At 46.0% G+C, this 25,195-nt stretch overlaps 1 protein-coding gene across 1 annotated transcript; it reads right to left on the minus strand.

Annotated features, from left to right (window-relative positions):
• Nucleotides 1-5,380: 5,380 nt before the first annotated feature.
• On the minus strand, nucleotides 5,381-21,284 carry LOC120996319 (proteasome maturation protein). The gene is made up of 6 exons (XM_040426170.1): nucleotides 21,144-21,284; nucleotides 15,733-15,833; nucleotides 14,048-14,108; nucleotides 12,782-12,883; nucleotides 9,985-10,078; nucleotides 5,381-5,583 (listed from the first exon to the last, which is right to left on the minus strand). Exons 1-6 carry the CDS (start codon nucleotides 21,144-21,146, stop codon nucleotides 5,516-5,518), a joined length of 429 nt encoding a protein of 142 aa, XP_040282104.1. The 5' UTR covers nucleotides 21,147-21,284; the 3' UTR covers nucleotides 5,381-5,515.
• Nucleotides 21,285-25,195: the final 3,911 nt, after the last annotated feature.

Raw genomic sequence — 25,195 nt, forward strand, 5'->3', positions numbered from 1 at the left:
TAACTACCCCACAAGTGACCCCATTTTGGAAAGAAGAGACCCCAAGGTATTTCGTGATGGGCATAGTGAGTTCATAGAAGTTTTTATTTTTTGTCACAAGTTAGTGGAATATGAGACTTTGTAAGAAAAAAAAAAAAAAAAAAAAATCATCATTTTCCGCTAACTTGTGACAAAAAATATAAAGTTCTATGAACTCACTATGCCCATCAGCGAATACCTTAGGGTGTGTACTTTCCGAAATGGGGTCATTTGTGGGGTGTTTGTACTGTCTGGCCATTGTAGAACCTCAGGAAACATGACAGATGCTCAGAAAGTCAGAGCTGCTTCAAAAAGCGGAAATTCACATTTTTGTACCATAGTTTGTAAACGCTATAACTTTTACCCAAACCATTTTTTTTTTTACCCAAACATTTTTTTTTTTATCAAAGACATGTAGAACTATAAATTTAGAGCAAAATTTCTATATGGATCTCGTTTTTTTTTGCAAAATTTTACAACTGAAAGTGAAAAATGTCATTTTTTTGCAAAAAAATCGTTAAATTTCGATTAATAACAAAAAAAGTAAAAATGTCAGCAGCAATGAAATACCACCAAATGAAAGCTCTATTAGTGAGAAGAAAAGGAGGTAAAATTCATTTGGGTGGTAAGTTGCATGACCGAGCAATAAACGGTGAAAGTAGTGTAGTGCCGATTTGTAAAAAAGGGCCTGGTCTTTAGGGGGGTATAAACCTGTGGTCCTTAAGTGGTTAAATAGAACATATGACTTCACCAAAGCACCACGGCCTCATCAGATAGCTAGTTGACCGGGGTGCCAGAAGTCAGACCCCCCCCACCGGTCAGATATTGATGACCTTGAACTCCCAGAAAACCTCTTTAATCCCTAGAATAAAGATACAGAAATAGTAACCAGCTTCGGTGGGGGCAGCGCCACTATTCTTGTTCTAGTTTTGATTCACCTGCCTTTCACACTTGTGTTGTTAATTCCGGTTTTGACAACTGGCAGGGGGGATCTCAAAACCGAAATTTAACGGATCCGTACCATTTAATACATCCAGATGCATCGGTTTTGGTCGAATCCGGTTGTATTAAATCTAAACTGAAAAAAACAAAAAACAGATGCGTTTTTGGACTGGACACAAAACCGCTGCAAGCTCAAGTTTTGTGTCTCTGTGATATGGAACAAACCGGATCAGTTATGAAAATCATTGTAAGTCAATGGTCGCTGGATCCATTTCTTTAGCTAACAAAAAAAAACGTATCCAGCAGCAGAATGGAATGTATCCTGATGAGTTTTGTCCCCATTGACAATGAATGGGGATAAAACTGATCCGTTTTGGTCGTTTTGAAACCGTCTCCCGGATCCCAAAACTAGAAACCCACAACGCATGTGTGAACCAGGCCTTAGAATCTTGTACTGCGGCTCCCCCTAGCTGCTGTTCAGCTGCATGACAGGTTTCTTGATGCTATCGGTCCCATGGAAATTATTACATGCTGCTGACAGCTCTTGGTTAAGAACATGTCCTCTGTTATATCTGTAAAGGCTGACAGAAGGCACCGGATTATCCAGCTTTACATAAAATAAGCCTATCATTGCAGAAGGAAAGTGCATGCAACTCTTGTTGTCAGGGAATGGAATCCTGCACTTTACGTACAGAGAGCGAAATCCTGCCCTGACCTTGTATTCTTCATACAGAAAAGAGCATTAAAACATTTAGAGGGTCATTTACTCTTCATAACCTCTATATCTGACATTGGATCCGCTGAAGTTATGAAGAGACGCAAGCCTCTCCATAACTTAGGCGCCTCTAGCGCCAGTTCTACATGTAAGACAGCTTCCTTGCTGGCTTGAAATTAGACTATTTTCCACGCCTAAGGGTACTTTCACACTTGCGGCAGAGGATTCCGGCAGGCAGGACGCAAACTGATGGAATTTGTCAGACGGACCCGTCTGACAAATGCATTAAAATACCGGATCTGTCTCTCCGGTGTCATCCGGAAAAAAAGATCCAGTATAAAAAATTTTTTTGCATTTTTAAAAAGGTCTGCGATTTGCGCAGACCGGAAAGCCAGATTCGGCACTAATACACTTCAATGTAAATTAATGCCGGATCCGGCGTGTGTTCAGTATTTTTGGCCGGAGAGAAAACTGCAGCATGATGCAGCATTTTCTCCGTCCAAAAAACGTAAGAGGGACTGAACTGATGCATCCTGATGCTCTCCATTCAGAATGCATTAGGGTAAAACGGATAAAAAAAAATCCGGTATTGAGCCCCTTGGACGGAACTCAATACCGGAAAACAAAAACGCTAATTGTGAAAGTGTGAGGCCCCTTTAATTTTGCCCAAATTTTTTTATTTTACCCTTTGTGCCACTCATTTCTCCTTTAACTTGGGCTCCTCAGTTACAGGAGGAATACGGACCCAGGCTTTACAAGACTGTTGTGACATACTGCGGGGCAGCAGGTCTGTATACACTAGATCTACTAGTCCTATAGATGGCATAAATTTAGGCCGTCTAAAACTGCATCAGATTTGTTACAGGGGCTCAGACTGGATGATAAATGTGGGGCAGGGGTAGATAGTTAAATTCCCCAACCCCTTTAAAAAATGCAATACACGTGTATTTCCTATGGGGTGTTTTTTTTTTTTTTTTAAAGACTACAAAATGCCATAGGAACTGCTCTTGTTTTTTCCATACTGCATGTGATTTTTATGACATTTGTAGCAGTGATTTTTATTTTATTTTTTTAAAACTGTGTGAACATAGCTCTTTTTTTCTGCCAAACTCTACCCTTTTGGCTAATTTCAAACAAGTGGGAAATACGCCATCAGTACAATGCAATGGATCCGAGGTCAGGCACATAGCATTATAAATGAGGTCATAGGGTCCTGTTCATAATGGGAAATCACGCTCCCACACAGAGGATGTTTTCCACAGAGGACACGCTCGTCTGAAATTAGCCATAGGCCTCGTTCACACGCTCAATATTTGGAAGCCAAAACCAGAAGTGGATCCCAAAAAAACAGAAGAGGCACGAATCTTTTCCTTATACTTTCTCTCTGCAGGCTTCACTTGTGGTTTCGGCTTACAGATACTGATGCAAAAATACCGAGCGTGCGGATAAAGTATACATAAAACAATCATCAATCAGAATAGATTTCCTCAACGAGACGTAAAAAATAATCTGCGTAGAAGGCGTTTTATACATTTCCAACCTGTTTAATCACAATGAGCAATCCAATCTGCTTCCTCAGAGTAGCTGCGGTCTGGAGCCAGCTCACACCGCCAGTCATGACTAAGCAGTTTCTGCGGCTGAAAATTCAGACCTTGCAAAAAGTAAACTGCAGGATCACAATGAGCTCGGCCGGAAAAACCTGCAGCGTCAATAGAGTTCTCTTCTCATGGGAGCGGAGTGATGACTGGCAGTAAATGACACCAACAACCTGCCTGGTCTTCATGTGACTTCTATCTACATTAGCCAGCTCTGCACTTCCACAACGCCAGCAGTTTATGTTCAATGTATATAACTGATAAAAAAATACTTAGGAAAACTAAACCCCTCTAGGGCTCCTTCACATACAGATTTGTCCCTGGCAATTTTTTTTTGTTGGGAAAAAAAAATCCTGACTTTATTATAATTGTTTTTGAGCTATTTTTCCCCATATAGTGTGTTATGTTAAAATGATCCGTAAAAATAAAAATAAAAAATTGTAAAAACACCTGCACAGCAGGCAATGTGGGGGGGAAATGAGACAAACATGCAGAAAAAATAAAAAGCCACTGCCCCAAAAATGCAGCTCAAGGATGAAAAAGACCTTGCTACCAAAAAAAAATATATATACACCTGTTTGTCCTACATTTAAAAGGAGTCTGTCACCTACCTGACCGGTTTTAAACAGATCACATTGTTCAGTGGGACACAGAGGTTACATGTGTTTAGTTTTTCAGATCCATCGCAAGTGCCCAGGGGCGGAGAGTTTGCTGAAAGTGCCCAAGTTCCCCTGCCTAAGGCTCCATTCACACGTCCGGAATTGCGGACCCATTCATTTCTAAGGGGCAGCACTTCCGGGTCCGCAAAAAAAATAGAACATGTTCTATTCTTGTTCGCAATTGCGGACAAGAACAGGCATATTCTATTAGTGCCGGCAATGTGCAGTCCGCAAAATGCGGAACGCACATTGCCGCTGTCAGTGTTTTGCGGATCCGCAAAACACGTTGCGGACGCGTGAATGGAGCCTTACTCCTCAGTAAACTCCGGCCAGCCCTGTGGCATCATATTTCCCTATAGCCCGTTCGCGCATAACTGCCGGGCCTGGGCATGCGTGTTCTGCCCACTGTGGGCAGAGGCACATAGATATGCAGTGCGCATGAAGTTGCAGATTTTGGTGCCGGTATGCTGCAGAAACGTGCACAAATTTCCTTGCAAATCTTATGTGTGTACACCCCCTTAGAGCTCCTTAAAACACACATTTCCCCCCCCCCCTTTAGGCCTCTTGCACAAAAACGTGCGCTGCGGAACGCAAATTGCAGACCGCAATGCACGGGCACCGACCATGGGGCTGCCGCATGCGGATCGCGACCCCATTGGGGTCCGCGATCTGTCCATTCTGTCAGTTCTATCTTTTTGTGCAACGGAAGCACAGAACCACTCTGTAGTGCGGTGCAGAGCGGAAGCACGAAAGCATCTCCGGATTTGCGGACCCATTCAAGTGAATGGGTCTGCATCCGTGCGGAATCCACACGGCCAGTGCCCCATGTATTGCAGACCCGCCGTATGTGGGCTGCAATACGGCCACGTGCAGCACACGGTCGTGTGCAAGAGGCCTTAGGTTGGTCATCAGTTAAAGTCTTGGAAAACTCCTTTGAGTATTCTCCAGGCGTAACGAGTGATTTTATATGGAATTTTCCTGCAGCCTAAATACTGATATCTGCAGTAGTTATGGGATTAAAAGGGGTGTCTGTTTTTTTTTTATATTGATGACCTATCCTCAGGATAAGTAATAAATATAAAAAAAAGCAGACAACCCCTTTAACCTACAGCTATCCACAGGAGGTCCGTTCGCTGGGGCCCTAACGATCACGAATGTTTGTCCCTTCTCACAGCGAGACCACGGCCAAGCATGCATGGTGCCACTATCCACAGTCTATGACTGAAAGGCAGCGGAGTGCAGCGCTTGGCCAGAATGCAATCTGAAGAAAATGGGAGCTTGGGACCCACATTCGAGCAATCGATGGTGCCCCCAGCGATCAGACATTTACCACCTATCCTTCGGACAGGTAAGAAATGTCAATTGTGAGGAAAACCCCTTTAAGGCCAAAATAGAAAATAGATTTGATTGTTTCACCATCTCCATCTGAATTAATATAATAACACACTGAAGAGGTTTGAATCATTTTTACTTTGTGGTTATGTTAAATGAAATAATGGCTAAAAGTGACAGCAGAACATAAGACACAGTCCTCAGACTTGTACAAAAGAATCTGAAGATTTTATTCAAGTAGTTGGCATCAGTTATTACAACAAGCCCAGCTTGTGCTCCGCCATCATGTGTGGCTCTCCCATCATCTCGCACTCAGAAGGATCTGCAAGAGAAATGGCAGCCGGTCAGCTAAAGGCACTCGGAGGAATTCAGCTTTCAGCACACACTAGATTTGCGCTAACATTTGACACTTTTACTCTTCCCATTACCTTTGAAAGGTGGCAAGAACAGTGGGCATGGTTTGGCAGGACCACTGTTGATCTGACAGATTTACTATAAATCCAGCAAGAACCTGGCATAACTTATAGCGCAAATCTATGTCAACTCATCCCAGACGTATATTTCAATATTCCGGCTGCTCCCACTGAAGTGAATGGGAGTAGTTCTGCAGTAACCAGCTCTGTACTTCCGGCACAGATGCTGCTCGGTAACTGCAGATCTCTAGGGGTGCAGGGTGTTGGACCCCTGCTGATCACATATTGACGGCTTATCCTGCAGATAGGCTATAGATATTAACATCCCGGAATACTCCTTTAATGGCTCCAGGATTCTGATAATTGCATTTGCTGCTTATCTCTTACCCAAATCACCCCTGCTGGCAGTGGAAGTTAGGGTGCATTCACATCACCGCTTAGCTTTCTGTCCTTCTGATCCTAAAGTGTCAGACTCTAGTCAGCTAATTAATCCATACCCCCTGAGCAAAGGGGACCTCAAAACTGTGACTTTGGGGTTCCATAAGCTGTAAGCCATAATCATCCAAATTATAACAGAAAGGCTTGAAATATCTCACTTTGCATGTAATGAGTCTCATATGTTTCACCTTTTAAGTTACTGAAATAAATGAACTTTGCACAATATTCTAATTTTTCGAGTTTCGCCTGTAAAGGATCCTGTTGCATCACTTACATCTGGTAGAGCCATTTCCGTCAGATCTGTTTTTTTAGGGTACTTTCACACTTGCGTTAGAGGAATCCGGCAGGCAGTTCCATTGCTGGAACTGCCTGCCGGATCCGGAAATCCGTATGCAAACGGTTAACATTTGTTTCTGGATCCGTCTCTCCGGTGTCATCTGGAAAAACGGATCCGGTATTTATTTTTCTTGCATTTTTAAAAAGGTCTGCGCATCCGGAACAATGGAAATTAAATGCCGGATCCGGCATTCCGGAATTTTGGCCGGAGAAAATACCGCAGCATGCTGCGTTCTCCTAAGAGGGACTGAACTGAAGATATCCTGATGCATACTGAACTGATTGCTTTCCATGCAGAATGCATTAGGATAAAACTGAAGCGTTTTTTTTACGCTATTGAGCCCCTGTGACTGAACTCAATACCAGAAAACTTTAACGCTGGTGTGAAAGGACCTTTTTGTCGGAAACAAAAGTACAGATGGAAATGGCTCAAATAGATGACAAGTGATACAACAGGATCTTTTTTTTTTTTTTTTCCACAGGATCCTGTTTTTTTCCCTTTCTCTCTTCTTCTGATGGATCAGAGGAACGGAAAGCTGAACGGTGATGTGAATGTAGCCTTATTGAGGCAGGAGAGTATAAGGCTGCAGAAACCTAAGTTTTTTTTACGTGGGTTCTAAGAAGGAGCTTTAAAGAGGACCTTTCAGTAGATAAAAAAATCTAAACGAAGTATACAGACATGGAGAGCGGGGCCCAGGGATCTCCCTGCACTTACTATTATCCCTGGGCGCCGCTCCGTTCTCCCGGTATAGGCTCCGGTATCTTCATATGTTCGGCTCCACCCAGGGGAACCTGCCGACGTCTCTTTCTCCCAGGCTGTAGCGCTGGCCAATCGCAGCGCTCAGCTCATAGCCTGAGAGAAAACAAAGCCTCTCAGGCTATGAGCTGAGCACTGCGATTGGCCAGCGCTACAGCCTGGGAGAAGGAGACCCCGGCAGGTTCCCCTGGGTGGAGCCAAACATATGAAGATACCGGAGCCTATATCGGGAGAACAGAGCGGCGCCCAGGGATAATAGTAAGTGCAGGGGGATCCCTGGGCGCCGCTCTACATGTCTGTATACTTTGTTTAGATTTTTTAATCTAGTGAAAGGTCCTCTTTAAAGGGTTTCTATCACTTCGTATGACATAATTAGCTCTCAGACACTAGCGATCCGCTAGTGTCTGCTCTGGCCAACCATCCTAATATAACAGCTTTTGGGGCAGCCGTTTTGCTAAAAAAAAAACTTTTATAAATATGCTAATGAGCCTCTAGGTGCTATGTGGGCTTCATTAGCACCTAGAGGCTCCGTCTACCTTCATACACAGCCACCGCCCAGCGCGTCCCTCCAGCCCGCCCATCTCCTGCTGAATGCGATCCTCCGGACGAATTCAACGGACGAATTCTCGCGCATGCGCCGTGCGCGGCTGTATTCGGCGCATGCGCAGTGAATGTCTGACCGCTTCCCTGCTCAGACATCTCCACTGCGCCTGCGCCGATGATGTCATAGTGCTCCAAGGAACAGGCGCAGTGGAGATGTCTGAGCAGGGAAGCGGTCAGACATTCACTGCGCATGCGCCAAATACAGCCACGCACGGCGCATGCGTGAGAATTCGTCCGTTGCGTCACACGGAGGATCGCATTCAGCAGGAGATGGGTGGGCTGGAGGGACGCGCTGGGCGGTGGCTGTGTATGAAGGTAGATGGAGCCTCTAGGTGCTAATGACGCCCCCATAGCACCTAGAGGCTCATTAGCATATTTATAAAAGTTATTTTTTTTAGCAAAACGGCTGCCCCAAAAGCTGTTATATTAGGATGGTTGGCCAGAGCAGACACTAGCGGATCGCTAGTGTCTGAGAGCCAATTATGTCATACGAAGTGATAGAAACCCTTTAAGTTATTTCTGACTGCATGGCCAGATCATGGCTCATCCAAGTTAAATACTACACAGTTGAATCCCATTATCATGACCACCAGCTAATATCCAGAGTGACTGCTGTATTCAGTACGGACAACAGCTAGACGGGCTGGGAGTGACTCCATAAGGTCCTGGTAGGTTGTCACAGGTATCTTAAGCCATATTGACTGCAGTGCATCCCACAGCTCCCGAAGGATGCATGGGGGAGGATCCACAGAGTGAACATGATGACCAAGGTGGTCCCACAGATGCTTAATTGGGTTCAAGTCTGGGGAATTAGGGGGCCAGGGTATTACTTGGAAGTCTTGGTCAAGCTCTTCTAATCAACGCCGGACATTTATAGCCATGTGGCATGTCGCATTGTCTTGCTGGAAGATCCCATCTGTCTCAGGGAAGACAATCAGCATGTGTGGGTGTACGTAATCTGCAAGGATGGATTCATACCCATATCGGTTAAGAGTGCCTTCCAGATGGATGAGTGGCCCAGAGAATGCCACAAAAACATTCCCCAGACCATAACGCTGCCACCACCAGCTTGTGTTCTTCCAGAAATGCTTGCAGGGTGTTTGTTCTCTGATGTTTCTCATCTGACGCGTCAACATCCATTCGATGAAGCAGGACAACACACTTCGGAGCCCCATAAGCTGATTGTTTTAGACACACGTCTGGTGGCCCCCTGGTTCATCCTTCATAGCAGACGTTCACCTCTCACCTTTCCACGGCACTTATTCACAGCGGTGCCATTTGTCCACGCACCATACACTTTCACCAGCTGCAGTTTTAGAAATACCGCCACCCTCGGCCAGAAAGCCAATAATCATTCCTTATTGCATCTCTGATAAATCGCCCCTTTTACCCATGCCAGCAACGAGGGATGTGTGTGCAGACAGCCTATCACACACCTTATATACCCATCACGCCAGATCACTACACGGGACTTCCTTCATGAGCAACACGCTGACGACGAATGTGGTCATAAAAATGGAACTTGACTGTGTAACTGGATGTCTATGGTAGCCATAAGGCCTCGTGCACACGACAGTTGTTTTTTGCGTCCGCAAATTGTGCATCCGCAAAAAAAAAAAAAAACGGATGCTGCATCCGTTTTTTTTTGAAGAATCCGTTTTTTTCCACAGATCCTTTGTAATTAATGCCTATCCTTGTCCGCAAATGTAAAAAAAGTAAGACAAGCACTATTTTTTTTTTTACTGAAGGGAAACACGGACGCGGAACACAAACGGATGAACTATCAGCATTTTTTTGCCCACCCATTGAAATGAATAGGTCCCCATCCTTTCCGCCAAAAAAAAAGGAACGGAAACCGAGAAAAACAACTGTCGTGTGCATGAGGCAAAAGATGGATATTTTTTACCCAATGATTGCTGGTCATCAGTTGGAGCCTTCATCACAAATTTCAACAAATCTGATGGGGAATATAGCTCTACGTGTGATTTTTCCCGCCCTAAAGACTGACAATTCAGCAGAATTCAAATGATCCCACTGTAAGTCCACTGAGCACCGGTGGTCTCCGCTGTATGACAGATCCCGTTATGCACTGTGTTTTCCATTATAAACAGAAACCATGATGCAAGTGTGAACATGGCCCAAACAGCTCTGATGCAGAATGCGTGAGAATCTTTACCACTGAGAATATCTTCAAAGCTGATGCACTCATCGTTCCCTCTTAAGGTGTCCAGAGCAATGTTAGAGCTCTGCAGGAATGGAAGACGCTGAACCTATCGGAGACACAAGACGATAATAATTAATATACATGAAAGACAGAAGGCTGTGCAGCACTACACATCAATTAGAGGGAAGCAAATCGATTCTAATGAATTTGTACAAAAATCAGTGAGGGGTGAAGTCAGCAGCTCATGAACATCTCAGGTAGAAGCAGATCCTCTGTGCTTGTGCTGCTACTTGGAGCGGGGGCGACAAAGCCAGGCGAGAGGTCTGTGTCTGGCCCCGTCAATCAAGGGGGGGGGGTCTCTTGTCAGCAAAGCCTCACTCCTCAAATCATTCTTGAACAAATTCAATTCATGAGAATGTAAAAACTATTGGCAAGCCAAAGCAACAGCATATCTGACAAACATAAGTGGCTTTATATGACCTTATTCAGGACTAGTGTTGAGCGGAGCGAGCTTCGGATGCTTCAGAATAATGAATACTGTACGGAGCTTCGTCTCCGTACAGTATTAAACCTCATGCACACGACCGTTGTGTGCATCCGTGTCCGTTGTTCCGTTTTCCGTGTTTTTCCGCGGACCCATTGACTTTGAAAAATCAGAAAATGCACCGTTTGTCATCCGCGTCCGTGATCAGTGTTTCCAGTCCGTCAAAAAAATATGACCTGTCCTATTTTTTTGACGGACAACGGTTCGCGGACCCATTCAAGTCAATGGGTCCGTGAAAAAACCCGGAGGCACACAAGATGGTCGTCCGCGTCCGTGATCCGTGTACGTTTTTTTCCTATCATTTTCAAGGCAAACTTGACTTAGATTTTTTTTTTCACTTTTCTTGTCTGGTGATCCTCCAAAAATCAAGGAAGACACATGGAAAAAAAAAAACGGACACGGATCACGGAACAACGGAACCCCGTTTTGCGGACCGTGAAAAAATACTGTCGTGTGCATGAGGCCTTAGACTGTATGGGCTCCGATGAGCCGAAGTCAGTTATTTATAAAGTCGCGCGTTTAATAACTTCGGTAGTTGATTTTTAAAGTGGAAAACCACTTTAAAATTTGAAAAAAAAACTGGCTTCACTTCTGAGGTACTAGTCGAACCGAAGCAGAGTTCGGTTTCAAGTTTTAAGGTGTTTTTCCACTTAAAAATAAAGTTAAGTGGAAAAACTTTAAAACTTGAAACCGAACTTTGCTTCGGTTCGACTAGTACCTCAGAAGTGAAGCCAGTTTTTTTTCAAATTTTAAAGTGGTTTTCCACTTTAAAAATCAACTACCGAAGTTATTCAACGCGCGACTTCGTGAATAACTGACTTCGGCTCATCGGCGCCCATACATTTTAATACTGTACGGAGACGGATCTCTATACAGTATTATTCGGAGGTTTTGAACGAAGCGACTTGGGATGAAGCATCTGAAGCTCGCTTCGCTCAACACTATTCAGGACATCAGAACATACTATCATCTATTCCTATGTTCAAGCATATAAGCGTTTTATGATATTGCATCTTATTGTGCTTTATAATTACTATTAAATATGGTGCATATTTCCCTGTCTTGAGAGCCGACTATATATTTAATTCCATTTTCTTTTTTTGCCCTGAAGGTACAAGAGTTCAAGACGGCACATATACATCCATACGCATTCTTCCATAATTTACGTGCAGTGGGACACCTATATCCGTATGCAAATATGCCTTATTTGTTATCATTGGGGGATAAATAACATTCGATTTTAACATTTTATTTAAAAGGAAACTGTCACCATGAATTCACTGATAAACCTGGCACCATGTCTTGTAAGGCTAGAATGTAATGATATCTTTCACTTAGTGATCCGCTGCTTCATTCTGGAGAAAATGTACTTTAATCTGCATGTAAACAAGCAGCTACAAATGCACCGAAGCAGGGCCCAAGCCCCTCTGTGCATCATTGCCCCTCCGTGTTCTTGATTGACAGGGCCATTGCAGTTATCTCACCTGGCCCGGTCAAGCAAGAACAAGGAGAGGGAAGGGCTGCCAGGAGAATAGGTACAGAGTGGCTTGGGCCCGCCCTCAGTGCACTTAATTGCTCATTTACATATAGGTTAAAAGTGCCTTTTCTCCAGAATGAAGCAACAGATCACTAAGTGAAAGGTATCCATACATTCAGCTGAGCGAGCCCTATAAAAAATTGCTTGGTATAACAGTGAATTTCCTGGTGACAGATTCCCTTTAACTATTTTTAGTTCCACTAGCGGACTTAACCATGCAATCGCTTGATTACTGATATAGTACACCTCTGTACTGCGGTGCGTCATCCCTGTAGCGCAAAACGGACAGGCAGCTTATTAGGTATACGCAACTGACAGACATGAGGGCCCCTATTTAGGCATGTGGCTGCCCTGAAAACCTCCATGTCCTCTCCTATCGAACAGCCACTACTGACCCCAGCATCTGAGGTGTTCAATAGCTGGGACAGCAGTTGTAGAAGAGCGATACCGATGACTCTGGCTGTGGATGTTATGGGCACAGTACCACACTGTACACTGACAGTACTAGGCGCAGCCAGCTACACTGGGTACAACCTATAGCGGTGCTATATTCCTCAATCGATTATACACATCCTACATTGAATGTAAATACACATTGTATATCATTTTTTAAATCTCTGCTTGCTGACAGTGAATGAAATCATTACAAATGGTCTATACAGACGTTTCATCAAGGTTAACTTTTTGCAAATGCATCGACAGCCCTACATTTCTATACCAAACGGTACCTGTTTAGCTGCTTTGAACTCCATTTGCAGCTTCAGAGGAGCATGCAAGCCTTGGATGTTTCGTAGAGTAGAGAAACTGACTTTCTCCTGGTTTATCTGGAACTATACAAGACCCGGTGCGTTAGTGATACGTGCAAGATACAAACTGTAATTACACAGAGGCATCAGGGCGCCTACACTGTAAAAAGAAAACTCTATCCTTTAATTGACTCATATTGAGGTTTCTGTGCAAGAATTCCATAGACTTTTTTCATAGAAGAAAAAAAACAAAAAACAGTCTGCTCCATCAGAGGACGAGAGGCCGCATTCCTTCTAGATAGAACAATAAGGGGCAGTGTGGAGCCATAGTGTATTCCTACGTACTATTACACTCGCACTACCTCACCAATGTTAACGTGCCCTAGTCTAGTGGTCCCGTAGATCTTCTAGGCCTAAAGGGGTTGTCTCATCTTAGACATTGGTGGCATCTTGCTAGGATATCCCATCAATGTGAGATAGGACCTGCACCTATCTCCAGAACGGGACCTCCGAAGTGAGCATAGAGCAGCCGCGCATGCATGTCCGCCCTCCATTCATGGCCCTGCCTTTTGCAGAAGTCCTATAGAGTGAATGGAGTGGTGGCCACGCTTGCATGATGCACTCTCCATTCATTCCTATAGGACTTCCAAAAATAGCTGAATGCGCTCACTTGGCTATATTCGAAACTCTAATAGCAATTAAATGAATGGAGAACATGCTGCACATGCGCTTTCTTTCAAGACTCATTCTGGAGATAAAAGGTGGGATCAGCAGCACCTTCCTAACATTGGACCTAGTGATATACCACCAATATATTAAAGGGGTTATCCAGGACTAAAAATGCCCCCCATGTGCCGGGCCCCTCACAATGAATATACTTACCTGGCTCCCTGCGCCGCCGCTGCAGCTTCTCCCCTTATGCGGATGAAAAATCCAGTGTCAGGGGGGGGAGCAGCCAATGGCAGGCGGGGACGAGCCTCCCTAGTCTCAACCGCAATGCTAGGGAGGCTTGTCCCCGCCTGCCATTGGCTGCTACCCCCTGACACCTGCTCATCCGCATACGGTGAGAAGCTGCAGTGGCAGTGCAGGGACCAGGAGCGGCGCAAGTATATGCACGGTGAGGGGCCCGGCATATGGGGGGCATTTAATAGTCTTGGATAACCCCCTTTAATATAATCATGTCAGAGGTAGATCTGTAGCCACCGAACACCCAAAATGTTGTCTACCCGTCTTCCAGTTGATACTTACATTTTTCTCGGACAGTTCTAAGGAATGACTTGGTAGCAGCTCACTCTGTACACTCGTAAATCTGCAACAAAAACATGTTCGGTCTTCATTAACAGGAGTTCTGGGATTCGAGGCGTTTAAAAGCAGCCCACAACACATTCCAGTATATTAATCATTAGCATTTCTCCATGCTGCCCTCCCGTGGTCGTACCAAGCATAACATCCTGCCTCTGGTGACACAGCGATGTCACGTCATGTCACTATGGGCAAGCCTTTTCTGTGGGTGACCAGCAGACAGGAACGGAAGTAGCCCGCCTCCAATATTTCCAAATCAAAACCTAGTAGTAAATCTGTCTTAGTTGTCAATAACAGCCAATCAGAGCTCAGCTTTCAGTTCCTACAGGGCTCTTAAAAAATTAAAGCTGAGCTCTGATTGGTTGCTATGGACAACTAAGACAGATTTACTATTCGGTAGTTTGATTTGGAAATATTGGAGGCGGGCTACTTTTTCGTGGACCACCCTGTATATAAGAGTAAGTTCATGTTATGTTTTACCACTTAGGGCTCATGCACAACACCGTATGTATTTTGTGCTCCACCAAAAAAAAAAAAAAGACATCCGTGTGTTGTCCATATTGTATCAGTTTTTTTTTTTTTGCAGATCCATTGAAACAATGCCTGACCTTGTCTGCAAAACGGACAAGAATAGAACATGGTCAATTTTTTTTTTTTTGCGGAACAGACATGCGGACATCCAGACACGGAATGCATACTGAGTAATTTCCGTTTTTTTCCCAAGCCCCATTGAAGTGAATGGTTCCACATATGGATCTGAAAAAAACGGAATGGAAACGGAAACAAAATACGTTCGTGTGCATGAGCCCTAAGTTTGGTATATGAGACAGAAAAGCTCCTGGCACATATGTATTTATACTACCCCACTACCATGCCCTATGTCAAAGAGGGTCCTTTAAAGGGGTTCTGCAATTTTTTTTAAACTGATGATCTATCCTCTGGATAGATCATCAACATCTGATCGGCGGGGGTCTGACACCTGGGACCCCCTCCGATCAGCTGCTTGAGAAGGCGCCGCGGCCTTCTCACTGTTTACCGCAGGCCCAGTGACGTCATGACTAGTATCAACTGGCCTAGGCGGGGCCAAGCTCCATTTAAATGAACAGAGCTTAGCCCCGTTCAGGCCATTGATACTAGTCATGACGTCACTGGGCCAGCAGTAAACAGCGAGAAGGCCGCGGCACTACTGCCAGCACCGCTGCCTTCTCAAACAGCTGATCGGCGGGGGTCCCGGGTGTCAGACCCCCGCCGATCAGATGCTGATGATCTATCCAGAGGATAGATCATCAGTTTAAAAAAAAATGCAGAACCCCTTTAAGAATGCCCCAAGACGGTATATCTGAGCATATTTTTGCATTGTTGAATATAATTGTGAAATAACAATGTACACTATATGGTATATCAGTGGTGTCCATATGGCAATAAAGTGGCATATGTCCTCTTTTCACTGGTGTCCTGAAACACTCAATGCACAGCTCAAATATCAGGCTCAACTGCATTATGAATGGATACTTAAAAAATATATATCAAGAGGCAAATACAAGCACAATCCTCTGCGCCCGCACTGCGCTGGCTCAGAAGTTGTCAATATTTCGTATACACCCATGAATGGTGGTTTCCGATTCACCTACCCGGCTCGGAGGGTATCCTGGACTCCATACCCACCATACGCTGTAGAGAGCTCAGGGATTGGGATGCTGTCCTTCAGTTGTGAAGAAAGGGCCTTGGTATTCTGGAAAACAAACACGAATGATATCACCTGGTACTAAAAGACATACGGCAGCACAAGGCTTCATTCATAGTGCTGGAAGCTTTGTGCCGAAGGCAAGATCAGGTCCAGGTTTAGGAGACTATCGTCTCTCCTGACATGTCATGGTGTAACACCCCTCTGTTATTCCTCTTGGAAATCTATTAAGGAACGGTCATCTAGGCGTTACCAGTTGGGGCTGTGTCTGCACAGGCTCACATAGTCAAATCAGTGATGCCAGTGGCAGACTGTGTAATGAGGCGACTATCTGGTTGTGATGTTAGCCATGACACCCACTGCCTGACCAAGGATCGCTGTGTAGCAGTACCGCTGTAGAACTGAATGTGGCTCTCAGAATCACAGAAAACCCAACACTACTGGATTCTTTATTCCAGTTCTGGTGTCACGGCAAAATGACAGTTGTGCTCCGGCCCTGTTCAGTTCTGCGGCTGCACGGCTATGCAGCAATCCATGGTCACACAATGGACCACTGTGTAGCCCCGGCCTTAACATTCCCCTGGTCAACTAATTCACACATTTCCAGGAAGAATAACAGAGCAACAGCATAATGTGGAGCAATAAAACACATGGCTAAGAATGGGCATTCCAACTGGAGTAGAAGCAATTACAAAAACACACATTTCAGGAAAGGCAATAGTTCCCTTCTGATGGGGTCGGGCACTAAGGATATGGTTTTTACAAGAACTGTTTACATGAGGGCATAAAGAGTTAAAGGGGTTGTCTCATCTCAGACAATGGGGGCATATTGCTAGGATACACCCCTATTGTCTAAGGCTACTTTCACATTGGCGTTTTGACTTTCCGTTTGTGTGATCCGTTCAGGGATCTCACAAGCGGTCCAAAACGGATCAGTTTTGCCCTTCTATGCATTCTGAATGGAAAAGGATCCGCTCAGAATGCATCAGTTTGCCTCCGTTCCGTCTCCATTCCGCTCTGGAGGCGGACACCAAAACACTGCCTGCAGTCTGATGAAACTGAGCCGAACGGATCCGTCCTGGCACACAATGTAAGTCAATGGGGGCGGATCCGTTTTCTCTGACACAATCTGGCACAATAGAAAACGGATCCGTCTCCCATTGACTGTAAATGGCCGTCCTGGCTATGTTACAGATAATACAACCGAATCCGTTCATGACGGATGCATGCGGTTGTATTATTGTAACGGATCCGTTTTTGAAGATCCATGACGGATCCGCCCAAAATGCAAGTGTGAAAGTAGCCTTATACGTGCGGGTCCCACCACTGGTGGTGGGACCCGCACCTATATCGGGAATGGAGTCCCGAGAGGAGAGTAAATGGAAGCGCACCGCACATGACCTGCCACCACTCCCATTCACATCTATGGGCACGATGGAAATTGCCGAGCCAGTGCTTGGCTATTTTCGACGGCCCCATAGAAAATGAATGGAGGGCGGCTACACATGCGCAGTGCGCCCTCCAATACTTTTGGGGCTCCGTTCTTGATATAGGTGAGGGTCCCAGCGCTAGGACCTGCACCTATAAGACAATGGGGGCATATCCTAGTGATACGCCCCCATTGTCTGTAATGAGACAACCCCTTTAATATAAGGCACTTACTAATATATTGTTATTATCCATATTGCCTCCTTTGCTGGCTGGATTCATTTTCCCATCACATTATACACTGCTCATTTCCATGGTTACGACCACCCTGCAATCCATCAGTGGTGGACGTGCTTGCAGACTATAGGAAAAAGAGTCAGTCTCTCTGGTGGCCAGGACAATGGGAGTGTACATAGGCTAGCTTTTTCCCCATAAGGTACAAGCATGACCACCGCTGCTGGATTACATGGTGGTCTGTAACCATGGAAACGAGCAAAGTATAATGTGATGGAAAAATGAATCTAGTCAGCAAAGGAGGTAATATGGACAATCACAATACATTAGTAAGTGCCTTGTATTAACTTCCTCTACATGATGAATGCCATTTGAAGATGTAAGGGTACTTTCACACTTGCGTTCTTTTCCGGCACTGAGTTCTGTCCTAGTGGCTCAATACCGGAAAATAACTGATCAGTTTTATCTCAGTGCATTCTGAATGGAAAGCAATCCGTTCAGGATGCATCAGGATGTCTTCAGTTCAGTCTTTCTGACTGATCAGGACGGAGATAATACAGCAGCATGCTACGGTTTTCTCTCTGGCCAAAAAAACTGAACACTTGCCGGAATGCATTAGTGCCGGATCTGGCATTCAAAATACCAGAATGCCAGACATGCGCAGACCGAAAAAAAATTAAAAAAAAATAAATAAATGCTGGCTCCGTTTTTCCGGATGACACCGGAAAGACGGATCCGGCATTTCAATGCATTTGTTAGGGCTCTTTCACACCTGCGTTCTTTTCTTCCGGCATAGAGTTCTGTCGTCGGGGCTCTATGCCGGAAGAATCCTGATCAGTTTTCTCCTAATGCATTCTGAATGGAAGGAAATCCGTTCAGGATGCATCAGGATGTCTTCAGTTCCGGAACGGAACGTTTTTTGGCCGGAGAAAATACCGCAGCATGCTGCGCTTTTTGCTCCGGCCAAAAATCCTGAACACTTGCCGCAAGGCCGGATACGGAATTAATGCCCATTGAAAGGCATTGATCCAGATCCGGCCTTAAGCTAAGCGTCGTTTCGGCGCATTGCCGGATCCGACGTTTAGCTTTTTCTGAATGGTTACCATGGCTGCCGGGACACTAAAGTCCTGTTTGCCATGGTAAAGTGTAGCGGGGAGCAGGGGAGCAGTATACTTACCGTCCGTGCGGCTCCCGGGGTGCTTCAGTGACGTCAGAGCGCCCCATGCGCATGGATCATGTGATCACATGGATCACGTCATCCATGCGCATGCGGCGCTCTGACGTCATTCTGGAGCGCCCCGGGAGCCGCACGGACTGTAAGTATACCGCTCCCCCGCTCCCCACTACTACTATGGCAACCGGGACTTTAATAGCGTCCTGGGTGCCATAGTAACACTGAACGCATTTTGAAGACGGATCCGTCTTCAAATGCTTTCAGTTCACTTGCGTTGTTACGGATCCGGCGTGTAATTCCGGCAAGTGGAGTACACGCCGGATCCGGACAACGCAAGTGTGAAAGAGGCCTAAGACGGATCAGGATCCTGATCCGTCTTAGGCCTCTTTCACACTTGCGTTGTCCGGATCCGGCGTGTACTCCACTTGCCGGAATTACACGCCGGATTCGGAAAAACGCAAGTGTACTGAAAGCATTTGAAGACGGAACCGTCTTCCAAATGCGTTCAGTGTTACTATGGCACCCAGGACGCTATTAAAGTCCTGGTTGCCATAGTAGTAGTGGGGAGCGGGGGAGCGGTATACTTACAGTCCGTGCGGCTCCCGGGGCGCTCCAGAATGACGTCAGAGCGCCCCATGCGCATGGATGACGTGTCCATGCGATCACGTCATCCATGAGCGTGGGGCTCCCTGACGTCACTCTGGAGCTCCCGGGGAGCCGCACGGACGGTAAGTATGCTGCTCCCCCGCTCCCCGCTACACTTTACCATGGCTGCCAGGACCTTAGCGTCCCGGCAGCCATGGTAACCATTCAGAAAAAGCTAAATGTCGGGTCCGGCAATGCGCCGAAACGACGTTTAGCTTAAGGCCGGATCCGGATCAATGCCTTTCAATGGGCATTAATTCCGGATCCGGCCTTGCGGCAAGTGTTCCGGATTTTTGGCCGGAGCAAAAAGCGCAGCATGCTGCGTTATTTTCTCCGGCCAAAAAACGTTCCGTTCCGGAACTGAAGACATCCTGATGCATCCTGAACGGATTTCTCTCCATTCAGAATGCATTAGGATAATCCTGATCAGGATTCTTCCGGCATAGAGCCCCGACGACGGAACTCTATGCCGGAAGACAACAACGCAAGTGTGAAAGAGCCCTTAGGGTAATTTCACACTTGCGGCAGAGTGATCCGGCAGCAGTTCCGTCTCTGGAACTCCCTGCCGGATCAGGCAAAAACGTATGCCAACTGATGGCATTTGTAAGGCTACTTTCACACTTGCGGCAGAGAGATCCGGCAAGCAGTTCGGTCGCCGGAACTGCCTGCCGGATCAGGCAAAATGTACCCTAAGGGCTCTTTCACACCTGCGTTCTTGTCTTCCGGCATAGAGTTCCGTCGTCGGGGCTCTATGCCGGAAGAATCCTGATCAGTTTTATCCTAATGCATTCTGAATGGAGAGAAATCCGTTCAGGATGCATCAGGATGTCTACAGTTCCGGAACGGAACGTTTTTTTGGCCGGAGAAAATACCGCAGCATGCTGCGCTTTTTGCTCCGGCCAAAAATCCGGAACACTTGCCGCAAGGCCGGATCCGGAATTAATGCCCATTGAAAGGCATTGATCCGGATCCGGCCTTAAGCTAAACGTCATTTCGGCGCATTGCCGACATTTAGCTTTTTCAGAGTGGTTACCATGGCTGCCGGGACGCTAAAGTCCTGGCAGCCATGGTAAAGTGTAGCGGGGAGCGGGGGAGCAGTGTACTTACCGTCCGTGCGGCTCCCCGGGCGCTCCAGAGTGACGTCAGGGCGCCCCAAGCGCATGGATCATGTGATCACATGGATCACGTCATCCATGCGCATGGGGCGCTCTGACGTCACTCTGGAGCGCCCCGGGAGCCGCACGGACTGTAAGTATACCGCTCCCCCGCTCCTACTATGGCAACCAGGACTTTTAAAGCGTCCTGGGTGCCATAGTAACACTGAACGCATTTGGAAGACGGTTCCGTCTTCAAATGCTTTCAGTACACTTGCGTTTTTCCGGATCCGGAGTGTAATACCGGCAAGTGGAGTACATGCCGGATCCGGACAACGCAAGTGTGAAAGAGGCCTTAGACAACCGCTGTAATGTAACGCCACCATAATATGCCCAGAACTCTGCAGTCGGCATCCGTTACAAGCTGCGCTGTTCCCTTCCCCTATATCCATTATTACAGATCACACAGACGTCACAGCAGTATATACATCTAATATACAATACGTATCACGTGGGAAAACTACAGTCATCTTCTCCAGACACCTTACTCCTAAATGAAACGTAAAACCGACATTGCGGAGACTTAAAGGAGGACACCGGGCTCCCCTCCCCACACAACCCCCTATACAGGACCTGCGTGCTCAGTACCCGGCGGGAGACCGGTGACACAGCAACACACTGACATCCAAACCGAAAGCGAAAGGACGCAAGAAAAGCCTTTCCCCTCCCAGCCCTGTGTGTACATAGCGGTACAGAGCCGGTAGCACACCGCACGCTGCTCACCATGATGACTGCAGTTCTCCGGTTACTAATGGCTTATTCCCATTCAGTACTCAAAACGCAGATTCACGCTCAAGGTCCACAGCGCGTGCGCAAAACGTACTGACGTTGATACGTTTACGCCGTTTGCGTCAGCGCGTAAGGGGCGGGGTTACCATAGTAGACCAGAGTTAGGGGGGGGAGGGTTACGCTTGTCAAGAGGTTATAGCTGATTGGTTGTAAAGCGCTGACGCACGTCACTTCTGGTTTATGCTATGTTCTGGAGAGCGGCGCAGAGCCCTGAATGCTGATTGGTTGTGAAGTGCTGACGTCACTTCTTGTTGACGCTATGTATGTACTGGTGACATGTGCAGTGCAGAGCTCTGAAGTGGGATACATGCTACTGTGCTCTTTTAACCCCATCATAACGCACTGATTTTCAGTTTTTTGTTTTTTTTACTCCCTGCCTTTGCAGAGCCATAACTTTTTTATTTTTGGATTCACCTAGACATATGAGGGCTTGTTTTGTGCGGGATGAGTTGTACATTCTAATGTCACCATTTAATACTGTTTAGGCTACTTTCACACTAGTGGCAGGACTGATCCGACAGGCTGTTGACCCTGTAGGATCCCTCCTGCCGCTATTTCGCCGTGCCGCCGCTCCGTCCCCATTGACTATAATGGGGACGGAGTAGCGGCACGGCGAAATAGCGGCAGGAGGGATCCGACAGGGTGAACAGTCTGTCGGATCAGTCCTGCCACTAGTGTGAAAGTATCCTTACCATGTAGTGGGAATCAGGAAAAAAAATCCTAATTTTGACATATCCTTTCTCATAATTTGCCCCCTCCCCAATAACTTTTTATATTTTTATCTATGGAGTTAATTTTTTCTGGGCTATCAACAGATTTTATTGATACCATTTTGTAATTTGCATGACTTAAAGGGGTTCTGCACTTTCATTTAACTGATGATCTATCCTCTGGATAGATCATCAGCTTCTCATCGGCGGGGGTCTGACACCCGGGACCCCCACCGATCAGCTGTTTGAGAAGGCAGCGGCGCTCCAGCAGCGCTGCGACCTTCTCACTGTTTACCGCCGGCCCACTGACGTCACGACTAGTATCAACTAGTGTGGGCGGGGCTAAGCTCTGTTCACTTGAATGGAGCTTAGCCGCGCCCACGCTAGTTGATACTAATCGTGACGTCAGTCAGTGGACCGGCCGTCCGGAGGTAAACAGTGAGAAGGCCGCGGCGCTGCTGGAGCGCCGCTGCCTTCCCAAACAGTTGATCGGTGGGGGTCCCGGGTGTCGGACCCCCGCCGATCAGAAGCTGATGATCTATCCAGAGGATAGATCATCAGTTAAATGAAAGTGCAGAACCCCTTTAACTTTTTATAAAAAAAAAAATTTGTGTAAGCGAAGTGACAAGAAAACTGCAAATTGTCCAATTTGATTATTTTTTTTCTTTTATGGTCTTCACTACATGGGATAAATATGGTTATATTTTAATAGTACGGTCGTTTTTGGGACAAAGTGGTGCAAACTATCCTTTTTATTTTATTTTTAAACTGGGGAAAGGGGGTGAATAAAAAAAAAACGGATCCGCAAAAAATACGGAACAGCTGGCCCCTGATAGAACAGTACTATCCTTGTCCTTTATGCAGATAATAATAGGACGTGTTCTATCTTTGAACGAAACGGAAGACATACAGAGTACCTACCGTTTTTTTTGCGGTTTCATTGAAATGAATGGTTCCATATACGGAACAGAAACGGGAAAAAAAAAAAACGTTCATGTACAAGAGGCCTAAGATTGCTTTTTCCGTACACTACTGAGCATACAGTGATGATTGGGAAATTTACTATAGTACAGGCATGCTCAACCTGCGGCTCTCCACCTATTGCAAAACTACAACTCCCAGCATGCCCGAACAGCCTACAGCAGGGCATTGTCGGAGTTGTAGTTTCACAACAGCTGGAGAGCCGCAGGTTGAACATGCCTGCTATAGTATATTCCTATGGCGCACTGACACCTGCAGGCCTGACTCCTTCTAAGGACTCCATTCTAGCCTCAGACCTGACAGTAGGGGTCCAGCAGCTGACCAGGCAGGTTTTTGGACAGTTAAGCTCAGTTCCATTTACGTTAATGGGACTGAGCTGTAAAACCAGGCGCAGCCGCTACGAGCGGAACGGATGTGAACAATCAGCAGATTGTCACTGATCACTTATCCTAAGGCCTCCTTCACACGAGTGATACGGATTCTCTCATGGTCTGTTCAGGAAAAAACGGATAGTTTTGCAGGGAAGTTTAGTCAGTTTTGTGTGAGATTGCGTTCAGTGTTTCAGTTTTTTCCACTCGGGTGCAATAACTTTTTGATGCGTTTTACATGCGTGTAACATAAAAAAAACCTGAGGAATAACAATCTACATCTAAGAACCATCTGTGAAAAACCGCATTGCATCCGGAGGCCTTCTGTGTTTCACTGTAGCCCTATTCACCGCTAGGGGGTCAGGGCTGCGTAAAAAAAACCCTGAATATTTAACATGCTGCGATTTTTCCTGAACGCAGAAATGATGTGTGAAAAGAAAATATGAATGGGTCAGGATTCAGTCCAGATGCAATGTGTTTGCTTCATGTATCGCACCCGCGTGGAAAACTCGCTCGTGTGAAAGAAGCCTAAGGATAGCGCATCAATAAAAAAAAGTCCCAGGAAACTGTTTTAAGGACATATAGGGTTAAAGGGGTTTAATTGTTCTGAAAAAAAAAAAAAAAGTTTTAAAAAGATAAAGAAATCCTATATATCATAGCTGCCAATGATCCCACTGATTTGGCAGGTGACTTCTGCAGCCGATTAGTGACATCGCTACTTGTTATGGCACATTGTGACCACAGAGTGACTGCCATCTTCTAGATCAGTGATCTCCAACCTGTGGCTCTCCAGCTGTTGCAGTACTACAACTCCCATCTTGGTCTTATAGCCACTTCTGCGCTGGACTGGTGGAGGATTGAAGAAGTAACTATTGCTTGTGGGAGGTTTTTGATTTTATAAAATTTTCTGTTTTTATTTCCAGAGGGAAAACAAACCAGGCTGGTGCAGTGAGCTTCATTTATATTTATTTAAGCAGATGTATAACGCGAGTTTGACCGTGACGCGTGGTTGATTAAGTGTGTGACTTAAGATTAAGTGACTTTAGATTCAGGGACTTCAGTGGGGGACTGCAATTAGACAGTTTCTTATTACTACATTATATTGTATTTTTCGCTTTTGTGGTGTAATCCCTATTTAGTATGTGTCATTATTGACAGCGCAGTCCAGTGCACATCTTGCATAATGTATGCAGTCCTGGAACAGCCGTTTGAGGGTGCATATCTTTGTTCAAGATGTGAGCAAGTTACCCGTTTTGAATCGCAAATCAAGTCTCTAAACGGGCAAGTTGCAACACTGAGAGGCGTTGACAATTTGCAAAAGAGTTTGCTTCTCACCGAGCAAGCACTCTTTGGGGTAGATGAGGGGGAGGGTGACAGAGAGGAGGCTGAAGAAAGTGAGGTAGCTAGCTGGGTAACAGTTAGAAAGCGGGGTAGAGGGAAGAGTGCCAGGGAGGCTAGCCCTGATCTGACACACCCCAACAAGTTTGCACGTTTGGCAGATGAGGGGGATGTCAGTTCAGGGAGAGCACTGCTGCAGCCCGACCCTTCCTCTGCCAGTCAGGAGAATGTCGGCTCCGGTAAGCAGGGGACCAGGAGATCAGGGCAGGCCAGACAGGTGCTGGTAATAGGAGACTTAATTATTAGGGGAACAGATAGGGAAATCTGTCACAAAGACCGTGATCGCCGAACAGTGTGCTGTCTTCCTGGCGCTAGAGTTCGACACATCGCGGATCAGGTTGGGGGTTTGCCTTTATGTAAAGTCCTGTCTAAAGCCCACAGTCCGAGAAGATATAAGTGAGGGCCATGAACATGTGGAGTCACTGTGGGTAGAAATACATGGCGCTAAAAACCTAATATACCAGAGTCCACAGAAAATCTACTACTAAATGAGATAGACGAGGCGGCAAATCATAATGAGGTGGTTATT

The sequence above is a fragment of the Bufo bufo genome, chromosome 3, assembly GCF_905171765.1.
Source record: "Bufo bufo chromosome 3, aBufBuf1.1, whole genome shotgun sequence".
Classification (NCBI taxonomy): domain Eukaryota; kingdom Metazoa; phylum Chordata; class Amphibia; order Anura; family Bufonidae; genus Bufo; species Bufo bufo.